General features: G+C 43.2%; 1 protein-coding gene across 2 annotated transcripts in view; it reads right to left on the bottom strand.

The window, feature by feature from the left end:
• The window catches only part of LOC115470686 (E3 ubiquitin-protein ligase MPSR1-like), a 57,201-nt gene that overhangs the window by 23,537 nt on the left and 19,401 nt on the right, over positions 1-14,263 (bottom strand). The window contains exons 3-4 of one of the 2 annotated variants that reach the window (XM_030204078.1): positions 10,838-10,888; positions 9,051-9,308 (exon numbers count right to left, since the gene is read on the bottom strand). In XM_030204078.1, the coding sequence (XP_030059938.1) occupies positions 9,051-9,308; positions 10,838-10,888 (309 nt within the window). The remainder of the gene's footprint in view (positions 1-9,050; positions 9,309-10,837; positions 10,889-14,263) is intronic. The other variant, XM_030204079.1, reaches the window with a different exon arrangement.

Raw genomic sequence — 14,263 nt, 5'->3', positions numbered from 1 at the left:
CTCTCCCATCTTGCTCACTACTGCAATACCCTACTCACCCCCGTCCCTCACCACCTCACCATCTCTCCTGTCCCCCTCCTCCTTCCTAGCTCTCAACCTTCAACACTTCCTTCCTGCCATTAACCCATCCCCATTCCTCCTAAGCGCATCCCGTCTTCGTCGCCTTCGTCGCCCTACCTCCCCCACCCTCCTCCGCACTCTCTTGCTCCTCCTCCTGCTATCCGCAGGAGACATCAATCCCAATCCAGGTCCCCCACACCTGTCTTCGTCCTATCCATGCAAACGTTTCCGGGATGTCTCCAATCTCATATCTATTCCCCTCCTCCCCCCCTCTTCCCTCCCCTTCTCATGTGCACTGTGGAATGCCCACTCGGTCTGCAACAAACTTCCCTTCACCCACGATCTCTTCATCTCTCATTCCCTTCACCTGCTTGCCCTAACTGAAACCTGGCTCTCCCCTGACGACTCTGCCTCAGTTGCGGCTCTATGCCATGGAGGCTCTCTCTTCTCCCATACTCCCCGCCTAGTTGGCCGTGGAGGAGGCGTCGGGTTACTACTCTCGCCCTCCTGTAGCTTCCAACCCCTCCTCCTACCACAGTCTCACTGCTTCTCATCCTTTGAAGTCCACTCCATCCGTCTATTCTACCCGTTGCCACTCAGAGTGGCAGTCATTTACCGCCCCCCTGATAAATCCCTCCCTTCCTTCCTCACCGACTTCGATGCCTGGCTTTCTGTTTTTCTTGAACCCTCATCTCCATCCCTCATTCTCGGAGACTTCAACATACACGTTGATGACCTGTCCAACTCTCACGCTTCTCAGTTCCTCACTCTAACATCATCCTTCAACCTCCAGCTTTGTTCCACCACCCCTACTCACCGTGATGGCCATTGCCTTGACCTCGTCCTCTCCTCTTCCGGCTCACCCTCCAATTTCCACACCTCAGCTCTTCCTGTCTCTGATCATCACCTGATCACCTTCACACTTCTTCACCCTCCCCCTCAGCCCCGCCCAACATTAACCACTACTTCCAGGAATCTCCAGATTATTGACCCTCCCACCTTATCATCTAGTATTTCTAATCTCCTCCCCTCCATCATGTCCTCCGAGTCTGTTGACGAGGCTGTCTCCGCTTACAATGCCACTCTCTCCTCTGCTCTGGACACCCTTGCACCATCCACCTCCCGTCCCACAAGGCGTACTAATCCCCAGCCCTGGCTGACCCCTTGCATCCGTTACCTTCGCTCCTGCGCCCGATCTGCTGAACGCCTCTGGAGGAAATCTCGCACCCATTCAGATTTCCTTCACTACAAATTCATGCTATCCTCCTTCCAGTCCTCACTATTCCTTGCCAAACAGGACTATTACACCCAATTGACTAATTCTCTCAGCTCTAACCCTCGTCGTCTCTTCGCCACCCTTAACTCCCTCCTCAAAGTGCCCTCCGCTCCCACCCCCCCGTCACTCTCTCCTCAATCACTGGCTGACTACTTCCGCGACAAGGTGCAAAAGATCAACCTTGAGTTCACTACCAAGCCACCTCCTCCTCTTCACCCTTCAACCCTCTCCCTCAACCAACCAACCCAGACCTCTTTCTCCTCCTTTCCTGATATCTCCGAGGAGGAAACCGCCCGCCTTCTTTCCTCCTCAAAATGCACCACTTGTTCCTCTGATCCCATCCCCACCAACTTACTTAACACCATCTCTCCTACTATCACCCCCTCCATCTGTCATATCCTCAACCTCTCTCTCTCCACTGCAACTGTCCCCGACACCTTCAAGCATGCTGTAGTCACGCCACTCCTCAAAAAACCATCACTAGACCCTACCTGTCCCTCCAACTACCGCCCCATCTCCCTCCTACCCTTCCTCTCCAAGACACTTGAGCGCGCAGTCCACAGCCGCTGCCTTGATTTTCTCTCCTCTCATGCCATCCTTGATCCGCTTCAATCCGGTTTTCGCCCTCTTCACTCGACAGAAACAGCACTTTCTAAAGTCTGTAATGACCTGTTCCTTGCCAAATCCAGAGGCCACTACTCCATCCTCATCCTCCTGGATCTATCCGCTGCTTTTGACACTGTCAATCATGACTTACTTCTTGCCACACTGTCCTCATTTGGGTTCCAGGGCTCTGTCCTCTCCTGGTTCTCCTATTATCTCTCCCACCGCACCTTCAAAGTTCACTCTCATGGATCTTCCTCCACCCCCATCCCCTTATCTGTTGGTGTTCCCCAGGGATCGGTCCTTGGACCCCTTCTCTTCTCAATCTACACCTCTTCCCTGGGCTCCCTGATCTCATCTCATGGTTTCCAGTATCATCTCTATGCTGATGACACCCAACTGTATCTCTCCACACCAGACATCACCGCGGAGACCCAGGCAAAGGTATCGGCCTGCTTATCCGACATTGCTGCCTGGATGTCCAACCGCCACCTGAAACTGAACATGTCCAAGACCGAGCTTATCGTCTTTCCACCAAAACCCACTTCTCCTCTTCCTCCACTTTCTATCTCAGTTGATAACACCCTCATCCTCCCCGTCTCATCTGCCCGCAACCTCGGAGTCATCTTTGACTCCTCTCTTTCCTTCTCTGCGCATATCCAGCAGATAGCCAAGACCTGTCGCTTCTTCCTCTTTAACATCAGCAAAATTCGCCCTTTCCTCTCTGAACACACCACCCGAACTCTCGTCCACGCTCTCATTACCTCTCGCCTGGACTACTGCAACTTACTCCTCACCGGCCTCCCACTTAGCCATCTATCCCCCCTTCAGTCTGTTCAGAACTCTGCTGCACGTCTCATATTCCGCCAGAACCGATATACTCATATCACCCCTCTCCTCAGGTCACTTCACTGGCTTCCGATCAGATACCGCATTCAATTCAAGCTTCTCCTTCTTACCTACAAATGCACTCAGTCTGCTGCCCCTCACTACCTCTCTACCCTCATCTCCCCTTACGTTCCCGCCCGTAACCTCCGTTCACAGGATAAATCCCTCCTCTCAGTACCCTTCTCCACCACCGCCAACTCCAGGCTCCGCTCATTCTGCCTCGCCTCACCCTATGCTTGGAACAACCTTCCTGAACCCTTACGCCAAGCCCCCTCCCTGCCCATCTTCAAGTCTTTGCTTAAAGCCCACCTCTTCAATGCTGCGTTCGGCACCTAACCCTTACCGTTCAGTGAATCCAGACTGCCCCAATTTGACTGCCCCGATCGGACCGACCGTTCACTTGTCTATTAGATTGTAAGCTCTTTGAGCAGGGACTGTCTCTCTTTGTTAAATTGTACAGCGCTACGTAACCCTAGTAGCGCTCTAGAAATGTTAAGTAGTAGTAGTAGTAGTAGATGGACGTTTATCTCACAAAAACGAATAAAGCGGTATAATCGAAAGCCGATTTTTGGGCGTTTTCAACTGCACTCCGTCGCGGATGCGGACAAAGTTTATGGGGGCGTGTCAGAGGTGTGGTGAAGGCGGAACTGGGGCGTGGTTATCTGCCGAACAAAGATGGGCGCATTTCAGCGATAATGGGAAGAAAGTATGCGTTTTTAGCTAGAATTTAGGACACTTTTCCTGGACCCTGTTTTTTCACGAATAAGGCCCCAAAAAGTGCCCTAAATGACCAGATGACCACTGGAGGGAATCGGGGATGACCTCCCCTGACTCCCCCAGTGGTACCTAACCCCCTCCCACCACAAAAAAATGATGTTTCACACATTTTTATTTTCACCCTCAAATGTCATACCCAGCTCCCTGGCAGCAGTATGCAGGTCACTGGAGGAGTTGTTAGGGGGTGCAGTGAACTTCAGGCAGGTGGACCCAGGCCCATCCCCCCCTACCTGTTACAATTGTGCTGCTTAATGCTTATTAGTCGTCCAACCCCCCCAAACCCACTGTACCCACATGTAGGTGCCCCCCTTCACCCCTTAGGGCTATAGTAATGGTGTAGACTTGTGGGCAGTGGGTTTTGAGGGGGATTTGGGGGGCTCAACACACAAGGGAAGGGTGCTATGCACCTGGGAGCTCTTTGACCTTTTTTTTTGTTTTTGTAAAAGTGCCCCCTAGGGTGCCCGGTTGATGTCCTGGCATGTGAGGGGGGCCAGTGCACTACGAATCCTGGCCCCTCCCACGAATAAATGTCTTGGATTTATTCGTTTTTGAGCTGGGCGCTTTCATTTTCTATTATCGCTGAAAAACAAAAACGCCCAGCTCACACATTGTTGAATAAAACATGGGCGTCTATTTTTTTCGAAAATACGGTTCGGTCCGCCCCTTCACTGACCCGTTCTCGGAGATAAACGCCCATGGAGATAGGCGTTTTCGTTCAATTATGCCCCTCCATCAGGCTCATTTTCAAAGCACTTAGCCTCCCAAAGTTCCATAGAAACCAATGGAACTTAGCCTCCCAAAGTGCTTTGAAAATATGCCTCTATGTGTCCTTCACATTTAGGCAACCTGTTATAAATTTACGTTCTTTATGTCCTTTTTCCTCTGGCTTGCAAGCCTGGGAACACACAATGGCCTTTCCACTCTTGATTGTGTAAAGTGTACTCAGATGGCTCCAACACTATTTTTCCTGTGTGCTCCGCGTCACCACACTTCTTCTGTGGGCACCAGACTGGGCATTCCCAACCTCTGAACCTCCCAGCCCTGCTGCCACCATTTAACCTTTCCACCTGTTCAGTTGTACCAGCTACAGATTCCGGACACCCTCCCTCCTGCTACAGAACTAATTAGCTGTACTTGCAGGTTGCCCTGTACCATAACTCATGAACTGTTGACAACGTGCTGTACTAATACTGTAGAAGTCCAAAATCCATTTCCCCTGCAACCCATCACTTCTGGCAGTGAAGCACTAAGGGTTGAATTCTATAAATTGCATTTAAAAAATCAGCACCAAAAAAATGCTTAAACGCTATTCTATAAACCATGCCTAAAGTTAGGCGTGGTTAGTAGAATAGTGCTTAAGTCCTGGGGGTCGCACGTAAATTTAGCTGCATCCGTTTGCACCAGTGAAAACTTGGTGCAAATGCCCCTGGCTAAATTTACATGCAAAACCCCCTTATTCTATAATGCATGCATAACCCCAAACCACACCCATGATCTACCCCAAACTGCGCATGACCCTTCCATTTCTGTGACCCCCCCCCCCCCCCCCCCCCCCGTTTTTGGGACACGCTTAAAATTTAGGCACAGATCATGTGCCTAAATTTACACACATATCATAATTGATTCCAATTAGCACTAATAGTTTGTTAATAAGCCAATTATTGGCACTAATTGGCTTGTTTTTCAATTAAATTGTACACACAATTTTGGCGACTTTTATAGAATTAGGGGGTAGATGTGCTTCCAGAAGCCAGAAGAACACTTTCAATCATGTTTGCAAGCCCACTGCATGTTCAGAAGTACCGCAAAACAGGACTTGTTCAGGTTTCAGGCTTGTGGCAGAAGAAATGAACCTGCTAGAAAATCTATTCTTTAAAATGATTTTGCTAAGGCAAAGAAAGGATGATTCTCAGAAACCAGTTCAGAGATCTATTAAGTTAGTACAACAAAAAGGTCTCACCTATAGTTTGCTGTCCATTATTTCCACACATCCAAGTAGACTAACATTCTTTGCTAAAGAAGGGCAAGACTCCATGCTTTTCTTTTCTTGCTCAGGTCATGACATAAGACATCTGCTTAATGGAAATAGTTTTGTTTGTGATTGCCATATATCGCTTCCAGTTGGCACTGACCTACAGCCTCCTTTTTCTCTATCACCTCTCTCCCCACCCCAAATACACACACAATACTTTTCCTCTTATGACATCCAAAGTGTATTGGAGCCTGGCAAACTTTCTGCTTTATAACATCCCCCTGTTTCCAAGGAAGAGGAAAATAACTCTGCAGAAAGCACATTTTTGCCAGTGTTTTATTTCGTGTTTTCAATAAATATAATTCAGAGAATCATGGAAAATACAAGTAACACTGTTTAACAGAACCACCACCAATAAAAAAAATCATCATGACACATATCAGCAGCATATTAAAGTTATGAAAAAGTACAATGATACAAAGTGCACAACAGAAGAGAGAAGAGAACCAGGATAATGCAAGCCTGTGGCAGTTCACTAATTCTCCAGTCTATCTTATTAATGACATGAATAACTGGGCTTTCAGACTAACCACAATGAATATGCATGAGATATATGTATAATGGCAACCCCCTACAGCAAATTTATCTTGTGTATATACAGTGGGGGAAATAAGTATTTGATCCCTTGCTGATTTTGTAAGTTTGCCCACTGACAAAGACATGAGCAGCCCATAATTGAAGGGTAGGTTATTGGTAACAGTGAGAGATAGCACATCACAAATTAAATCCGGAAAATCACATTGTGGAAAGTATATGAATTTATTTGCATTCTGCAGAGGGAAATAAGTATTTAATCCCTCTGGCAAACAAGACCTAATACTTGGTGGCAAAACCCTTGTTGGCAAGCACAGCGGTCAGACGTCTTCTGTAGTTGATGATGAGGTTTGCACACATGTCAGGAGGAATTTTGGTCCACTCCTCTTTGCAGATCATCTGTAAATCATTAAGAGTTCTGGGCTGTCGCTTGGCAACTCGCAGCTTCAGCTCCCTCCATAAGTTTTCAATGGGATTAAGGTCTGGTGACTGGCTAGGCCACTCCATGACCCTAATGTGCTTCTTCCTGAGCCACTCCTTTGTTGCCTTGGCTGTATGTTTTGGGTCATTGTCGTGCTGGAAGACCCAGCCACGACCCATTTTTAAGGCCCTGGCGGAGGGAAGGAGGTTGTCACTCAGAATTGTACGGTACATGGCCCCATCCATTCTCCCATTGATGCGGTGAAGTAGTCCTGTGCCCTTAGCAGAGAAACACCCCCAAAACATAACATTTCCACCTCCATGCTTGACAGTGGGGACGGTGTTCTTTGGGTCATAGGCAGCATTTCTCTTCCTTCAAACACGGCGAGTTGAGTTCATGCCAAAGAGCTCAATTTTTGTCTCATCTGACCACAGCACCTTCTCCCAATCACTCTCGGCATCATCCAGGTGTTCACTGGCAAACTTCAGACGGGCCGTCACATGTGCCTTCCGGAGCAGGGGGACCTTGCGGGCACTGCAGGATTGCAATCCGTTATGTCGTAATGTGTTACCAATGGTTTTCGTGGTGACAGTGGTCCCAGCTGCCTTGAGATCATTGACAAGTTCCCCCCTTGTAGTTGTAGGCTGATTTCTAACCTTCCTCATGATCAAGGATACCCCACGAGGTGAGATTTTGCGTGGAGCCCCAGATCTTTGTCGATTGACAGTCATTTTGTACTTCTTCCATTTTCTTACTATGGCACCAACAGTTGTCTCCTTCTCGCCCAGCGTCTTACTGATGGTTTTGTAGCCCATTCCAGCCTTGTGCAGGTGTATGATCTTGTCCCTGACATCCTTAGACAGCTCCTTGCTCTTGGCCATTTTGTAGAGGTTAGAGTCTGACTGATTCACTGAGTCTGTGGACAGGTGTCTTTCATACAGGTGACCATTGCCGACAGCTGTCTGTCATGCAGGTAACGAGTTGATTTGGAGCATCTACCTGGTCTGTAGGGGCCAGATCTCTTACTGGTTGGTGGGGGATCAAATACTTATTTCCCTCTGCAGAATGCAAATAAATTCATAAACTTTCCACAATGTGATTTTCCGGATTTAATTTGTGATGTGCTATCTCTCACTGTTACCAATAACCTACCCTTCAATTATGGGCTGCTCATGTCTTTGTCAGTGGGCAAACTTACAAAATCAGCAAGGGATCAAATACTTATTTCCCCCACTGTAGATAGCTTGAAAACCCAATGGGCAAGTGGTGTCACAAAAAGAGTAAGGGGAACCACTGAAATAGATTTATTTATATTTGTATATGTAGACCACCTCTCCCCAGAAAGCTACATAGTGGTGTGGAGAAGTTATACATAAACAACCATCAATTCAGAGAGCAATAAAACAATTGGATTATAGACATACACTAAATTAAAATTAAAATACACGTAGCACACTGCAAAACTAATCACTCAAGGTCTTATGCCCTTGGTTTTCCAGCCTTTGAGGGCTGCCAAATGGTCAGGCTTTCAGAATATCCCTAACGAATATGCATGAGAGACATCTGCACATCCACTACTTCCATTGTATGCAAATCTTGCTCATGCATATTCATTAGGAGCATCCTGAAAACCTGTACTGTTGGCGGCCCTTGAAGACAGGGAGTGAAGACGAAGGTTATGCAGTTAAATAATAACCAGAGATAAACTTCTGAAGTAGGTTGTAAACAGAAATCAAATCAGAATCCACGCAATCCCAACGTAATATTATTTTAATTAGGTTTTTATTTATAGATGTTTGTAAAACTGTTAATTTAGGTGTTTATTTTCCAGCATATTAGGGGTTTTGTTGAGGCTGCAAAAAAGTGTTTACCTGTGTTTTTGCACCATGCTAATGCTTGGTATATTTTCCTATAAAAGATTGTGCGGATTATAAATACTGATAAAAATAAATAAATAAATAAATGCATGTTTGTATCACAGGCCACTTTCTAGCACTGCTTGGTTAAAGGGCCCCTAATTGTCTCTTTTGCCATATTTCCTCTTCCCTCTAATTTCAAATTTTTCTTTTGGCTCAGAAAAGAAACAATACAGAGTGAAGGATACAAGATAATGCTCCTCCCCTGGCTTAAGGAAATATACTGGACACGTGGGAAAAATGAAATTACCGCAAGAGCCACATGGTAGCCGTGAAGTAACTCCAGTTGGGTGCGCATTGGGCGCACGTAGACGCTTACGCAGCTTAGTAAAAGGGTACCTCAATGCCCAGAAACTAGAGATGAGAAGAAGGGAGCCCTACAGATATGTTCCTAAAATTTAATTCCATGCACATTCTACTTTAGCTTATATTTGGTTTGTCTGAAGTACATATGGACTCTGTTTGAGGAAGGTGAAGATTCAGAATGCTGGGACTGGATTAGCTTCTATTCCCAGCTCCAGGTTTACCTTGTATGGTACCTACCAAAGATGTAGGGTGCCTGCTTCTGAAATGAAATTGCTTCCCAAAGGATTCCAAAAACTGCAAGGAGTTGGAGCTCTTTTTTGGAACTTTACTTCCCTGGAGTAGACTTTCCATTAACAACATTTTGTGTGGCTTCATGTGGTCACTACAGTTGAAGTCTTTATCCTCTCTGGTCTCTTCACAGCCTTTGAGATACACAGGAGATGGTTCTTTCAAAGCTGTGTGAAGTCTAGCCACATGTATGGCAGAGAGCTGGCCCTGCAAGATCATATAAACATAGAAATAACAAAGACAGTAACTGAAGAGATACCAATAGAAAGCTTAATATTCAAAAAACGTTTAAGCTCCTACATTTATGCTCCTAAGTTTGGTGCCATATTTGTTTATGCTTTGGCTTACAGGGCCTGCATCAGGAGTATTATTAGTTATGCTAGACAGTTTGGGCGTAAAGTTTTTTCAACTTACAGAGAAGCTGTAGTTTTGTCTTGACATAATTTGTAGTGGCTCTTCAGACCTAGTTCAGTCTTTGCATTGTATCAAACCTTATAAGTTATATGGTGACAAAATAAGACTCCTGGCCCTGTAAGCTGAAACATGGCCGTGTCGAGTCGTATGAAAATTGTTAATATGTTTCTTTTGCTACCTCCGATGTCTTCACTATGGTGTTTATTTGGTATTCTATGAGATATGAAACAAAAAGTGAGGAGAACGAATGAGGATACCAAAAAATATATTTATTCATATAAAAAAATAATGAAAGATGACGACCCGACACGGCCGTGTTTCGGCCCAAAGGCCTGCCTCAGGGGTCTTTTTACAATCTAAACATAAACAATGGAAAAAATAAAATAGAACATTGTGAATAATTATATTGTATATAATAAAATAGCAAGTGACAAACAAGTACTAGGAGTTACAACATGACTTAATATGTAAATTTGAATTTAAATTATGTAATAAAAATATATAATAAAATTTCTTAACAAATATGGATTTTAAAACACATGGCATACACAATGGATACTGCATGAATCTATATTACGAAACATTATCATTTTATTTAAATTAAAACTAGAACATGAGAGAATTTATGTATAATTTATATGTAAAATTGAAAATTAAATAAAAATTATATAATAAAGGATAAGGAATGTGAGGATGTGCATACATCTTCGATTATCATATAACAGAATATCAACCATGAGCTAAGGATATTAAATAATAAATGAACTTAAAACTGAGGACACAATCAAAAGTATGCTTATTTCTAAAAAATCATAATTACCAGTGTTGATGAAAACCGCATCGTAATGATGGCTCAATCGTACACAATCAAAAGTTATACATTGCTCATACTGTAATTGAGAATCTGATCAATTAATTATAAAGCACCTCAGGTAGTATGATGTGCATACGCTCTGAGAAGAATATTGAAGCCGGACTCACTTAGATCTATATATGTGTATTGAAAAAAGAAAGCAATAAAGAAATATTGTGAAAAGCGTAAATGAATGCTTGTATGAGATCAATCGTATCAGTCTGTAATTTCGTATGCAATGATTCTAAATGAGACTAATAATGTTAATGAAACGTGAAAGAATACATCTAAGATAGTGCGGTGTCAAACTAAACTGTGAAATAAAAAAGATTGAATGGTTAAAGAATAAATGCTACCAATTCTATACTGTGAACAAGAGACAATGAAATGTATTTGTGCAAAAAAAACATTTGTGAACGGTATTTGTGTTGAACATGGTCTGGACTATAGAGAATCGGAACGAGCTTACCTCCTCTCCTTGGAAAAAATTCTGGTAATGATCAGGAACGAGCCTGTAATACTGCAAGAAGGAAAAAATGAAGTTGGACAAGAACAAAAATGAAACAGTCAGTGAAATAAACGCAAAGTGGAATGACATCTTGGAAAAAGTTTTTATATGCTACTCATATTGTGAATGACCGGAATTTATGAGGTATGAAGTATGTTATTGCTAATTTTATAAATCACTTGGTTATCTGTTAAAACGATACTCGCTCGAGAAAAAATTTTTTTGGCAACCTATACTAAGTGAGTGCCTCTATAAATTATGTGTTATATAGGTATGTATCCACACGCTAGAAACCTATGTTACCAAAAGTATTATCTGTGCGAAACCAACGGAGATATGTAAACTAAATCATTGAAATGTTGGTGTGGTAGTCAAATGCTCTGAAACAAAGAAAAATGCTTGATTCTTAATGCTTAACTCCTCTTGTAAAAGACGTTTGCAAATGCAAAATGCTATAAAAAATGGCGGTGGCAACAGTGCCTATTAAATAAATTAAATGAAGGAAATTACGTTTTTCAAATTTTTGGAGGGAAAAAATGTTTAATTATCATTTATTTCGAAACGGAAATTGAAGTGCTTCTAAACTTATACTAAGTCAATGATATGCGATAAGACGCAACTGATCTAAATGACAAATAGAGCCTACCGTTGCATGAACGTTGCCAATTATTTATTCCAATCAAAGAAGAATAATGATAGTAGTCAGTAAATAAGAATGTGATAAAACAAATTATATAATGTGTATCAAAAAAGAAAATGTGCAATAAAGCACTACTTATCTAAATGATAAATAAAACCTATTGTGTGTAAACATTATCAATTATTTGTGCAAGTGAAAGAATATACGTGATTGAGAAATAAAACGCTCTGATTATGTGTTTGAGTGAAAAATAGAACCTGCCGTTGCTTGAACGTTACCACTTATTTATTCCAATAAAAAGGTAATAGTAAATATAATGAAGAATGAGAATGTGATGAAACGAATTGTGTGATGTGTATGAAAAAGAGAGATGTGCTATGAAGCGCAATTTAACTAAATGATGAAGAAAAACCTTTGTTATATGAACATTACCAATTGTTTATTCGAGTGAAAGAATATACGTGATTAAAAAATAAGACACACTAATTATATAAAAATGAGAGGGGATTGTGCCGCCATGAAATACGAAAGAATGGATTTAAAAAGATGAGATATAAGTGATATCTAATTTTTAGTTCGACAATCTAAAATAATATATTAAAACTACCTCAGATACTTGATAGCAATCCAATAGTTACATATGACAAGGAAAAATGAAGCCTAAATTTGCATTAAGTTTCAAAAAGACTATATATATTGGATACGAATATTATATGACTTGATTATATATAAATAAAAACTTAGCGGCAGAGTAACCAAGAGCTACACAATAGATCTACTCTTAATATAACAGTAGTATAAAACGAAGGAAAACGCAGAAAGGGTAACGCTCAGAATTGTAGTAATGTGCAAAACACATATTGGTGAAACGTTGTCCACGTAATGTGAAAAGTGAAAACCATGAACACGTGTTTCCAAATGTGATTCTGATATTTAAAGTGTAAAATTATGCCCAGAATATGCAAAATGCGAGATTTAAAGGACTTGCCTAATGGGTGATAAAGGTGAAAATAAAAAATGTATGTATATACTAAAAAAATAAATTGCAAAATACAAGAATATGATGATGAAAAGAAAATTGTGAGGAAAATGTGAGAAAAATTATGAACATAGAGATATGTATTTGTATATTATATAGTGTAAATTAGGTAGCGGGTCTCATAGGATATTTATTTATTTGTTGCATTTGTATCCCACAAATAGACAAAATGGTTCATGGGACCCAGTTATGTAACCTCCACTCAAATCCTTCATGTCTGAGAATCCTGACCACCTGCCAGAAAAATAAGGAGAAGGTTCAGCAGTCCATAGCTCCATGTTCCAGAACAAAATATTGCTATTAGTATATTAGCAATAGTCAAATTTGCTATTAGTCTGTTGCTAATAGCATATTTATGGATTTTGTGTTCTGTTATATTTCTATCGCCTGCTGATGTGACCCTCTTTGGAACCAAAAATAAAGCGAATGCTACATACCTGTAGAAGGTATTCTCCGAAAACAGCAGGCTGATTGTTCTCACTGATGGGTGACGTCCACGGCAGCCCCTCCAATCGGAAACTTCACTAGCAAAGGCCTTTGCTAGTCCTCGCGCGCTGATGCGCACCGCGCATGCGTGGCCGTCTTCCCGCCCGAACCGGCTCGTGTTCGTCAGTCCCATACGTAGCAAGACAAAACAAGGGAAGACACAACTCCAAAGGGGAGGCGGGCGGGTTTGTGAGAACAATCAGCCTGCTGTCCTCGGAGAATACCTTCTACAGGTATGTAGCATTCGCTTTCTCCAAGGACAAGCAGGCTGCTTGTTCTCACTGATGGGGTATCCCTAGCCCCCAGGCTCACTCAAAACAACAAACATGGTCAATTGGGCCTTCGCAACAGCGAGGACATAACTGAGATTGACCTAACAACTTATCCAACTAACAGAGAGTGTAGCCTGGAACAGAATAAAACATGGGCCTAGGGGGGTGGAGTTGGATTCTAAACCCCGAACAGATTCTGAAGCACTGACTGCCCGAACCGACTGTCGCGTCGGGTATCCTGCTGCAGGCAGTAATGAGATGTGAATGTGTGGACAGATGACCACGTCGCAGCTTTGCAGATCTCTTCAATAGTGGCTGACTTCAAGTGGGCCACTGACGCAGCCATGGCTCTGACATTATGAGCCGTGACATGACCCTCAAGAGCCAGCCCAGCCTGGGCGTAAGTGAAGGAAATGCAATCTGCTAGCCAATTGGATATGGTGCGTTTCCCCACAGCCACTCCCCTCCTGTTGGGATCAAAAGAAACAAACAATTGGGCGGACTGTCTGTTGGGCTGTGTCCGCTCCAGATAGAAGGCCATGCTCTTTTGCAGTCCAATGTGTGCAGCTGACGTTCAGCAGGGCAGGAATGAGGACGGGGAAAGAATGTTGGCAAGACAATTGACTGGTTAAGATGGAACTCCGACACTACCTTCGGCAAGAACTTAGGGTGAGTGCGGAGGACTACTCTGTTATGATGAAATTTGGTGTAAGGGGCCTGGGCTACCAGGGCCTGAAGCTCACTGACTCTACGAGCTGAAGTTACTGCCACCAAGAAAATGACCTTCCAGGTCAAGTACTTCAGATGGCAGGAGTTCAGTGGCTCAAAAGGAGGTTTCATCAGCTGGGTGAGAACGACATTGAGATCCCATGACACTGTAGGAGGTTTGACGGGGGGCTTTGACAAAAGCAAACCTCTCATGAAGCGAACAACTAAAGGCCGTCCTGAGA

The sequence above is a fragment of the Microcaecilia unicolor genome, chromosome 5, assembly GCF_901765095.1.
Source record: "Microcaecilia unicolor chromosome 5, aMicUni1.1, whole genome shotgun sequence".
NCBI lineage: Eukaryota > Metazoa > Chordata > Amphibia > Gymnophiona > Siphonopidae > Microcaecilia > Microcaecilia unicolor.
The sequence above is the reverse complement of the archived record's forward strand: the minus strand, read 5'-3'. Positions and strand labels throughout refer to the sequence as shown.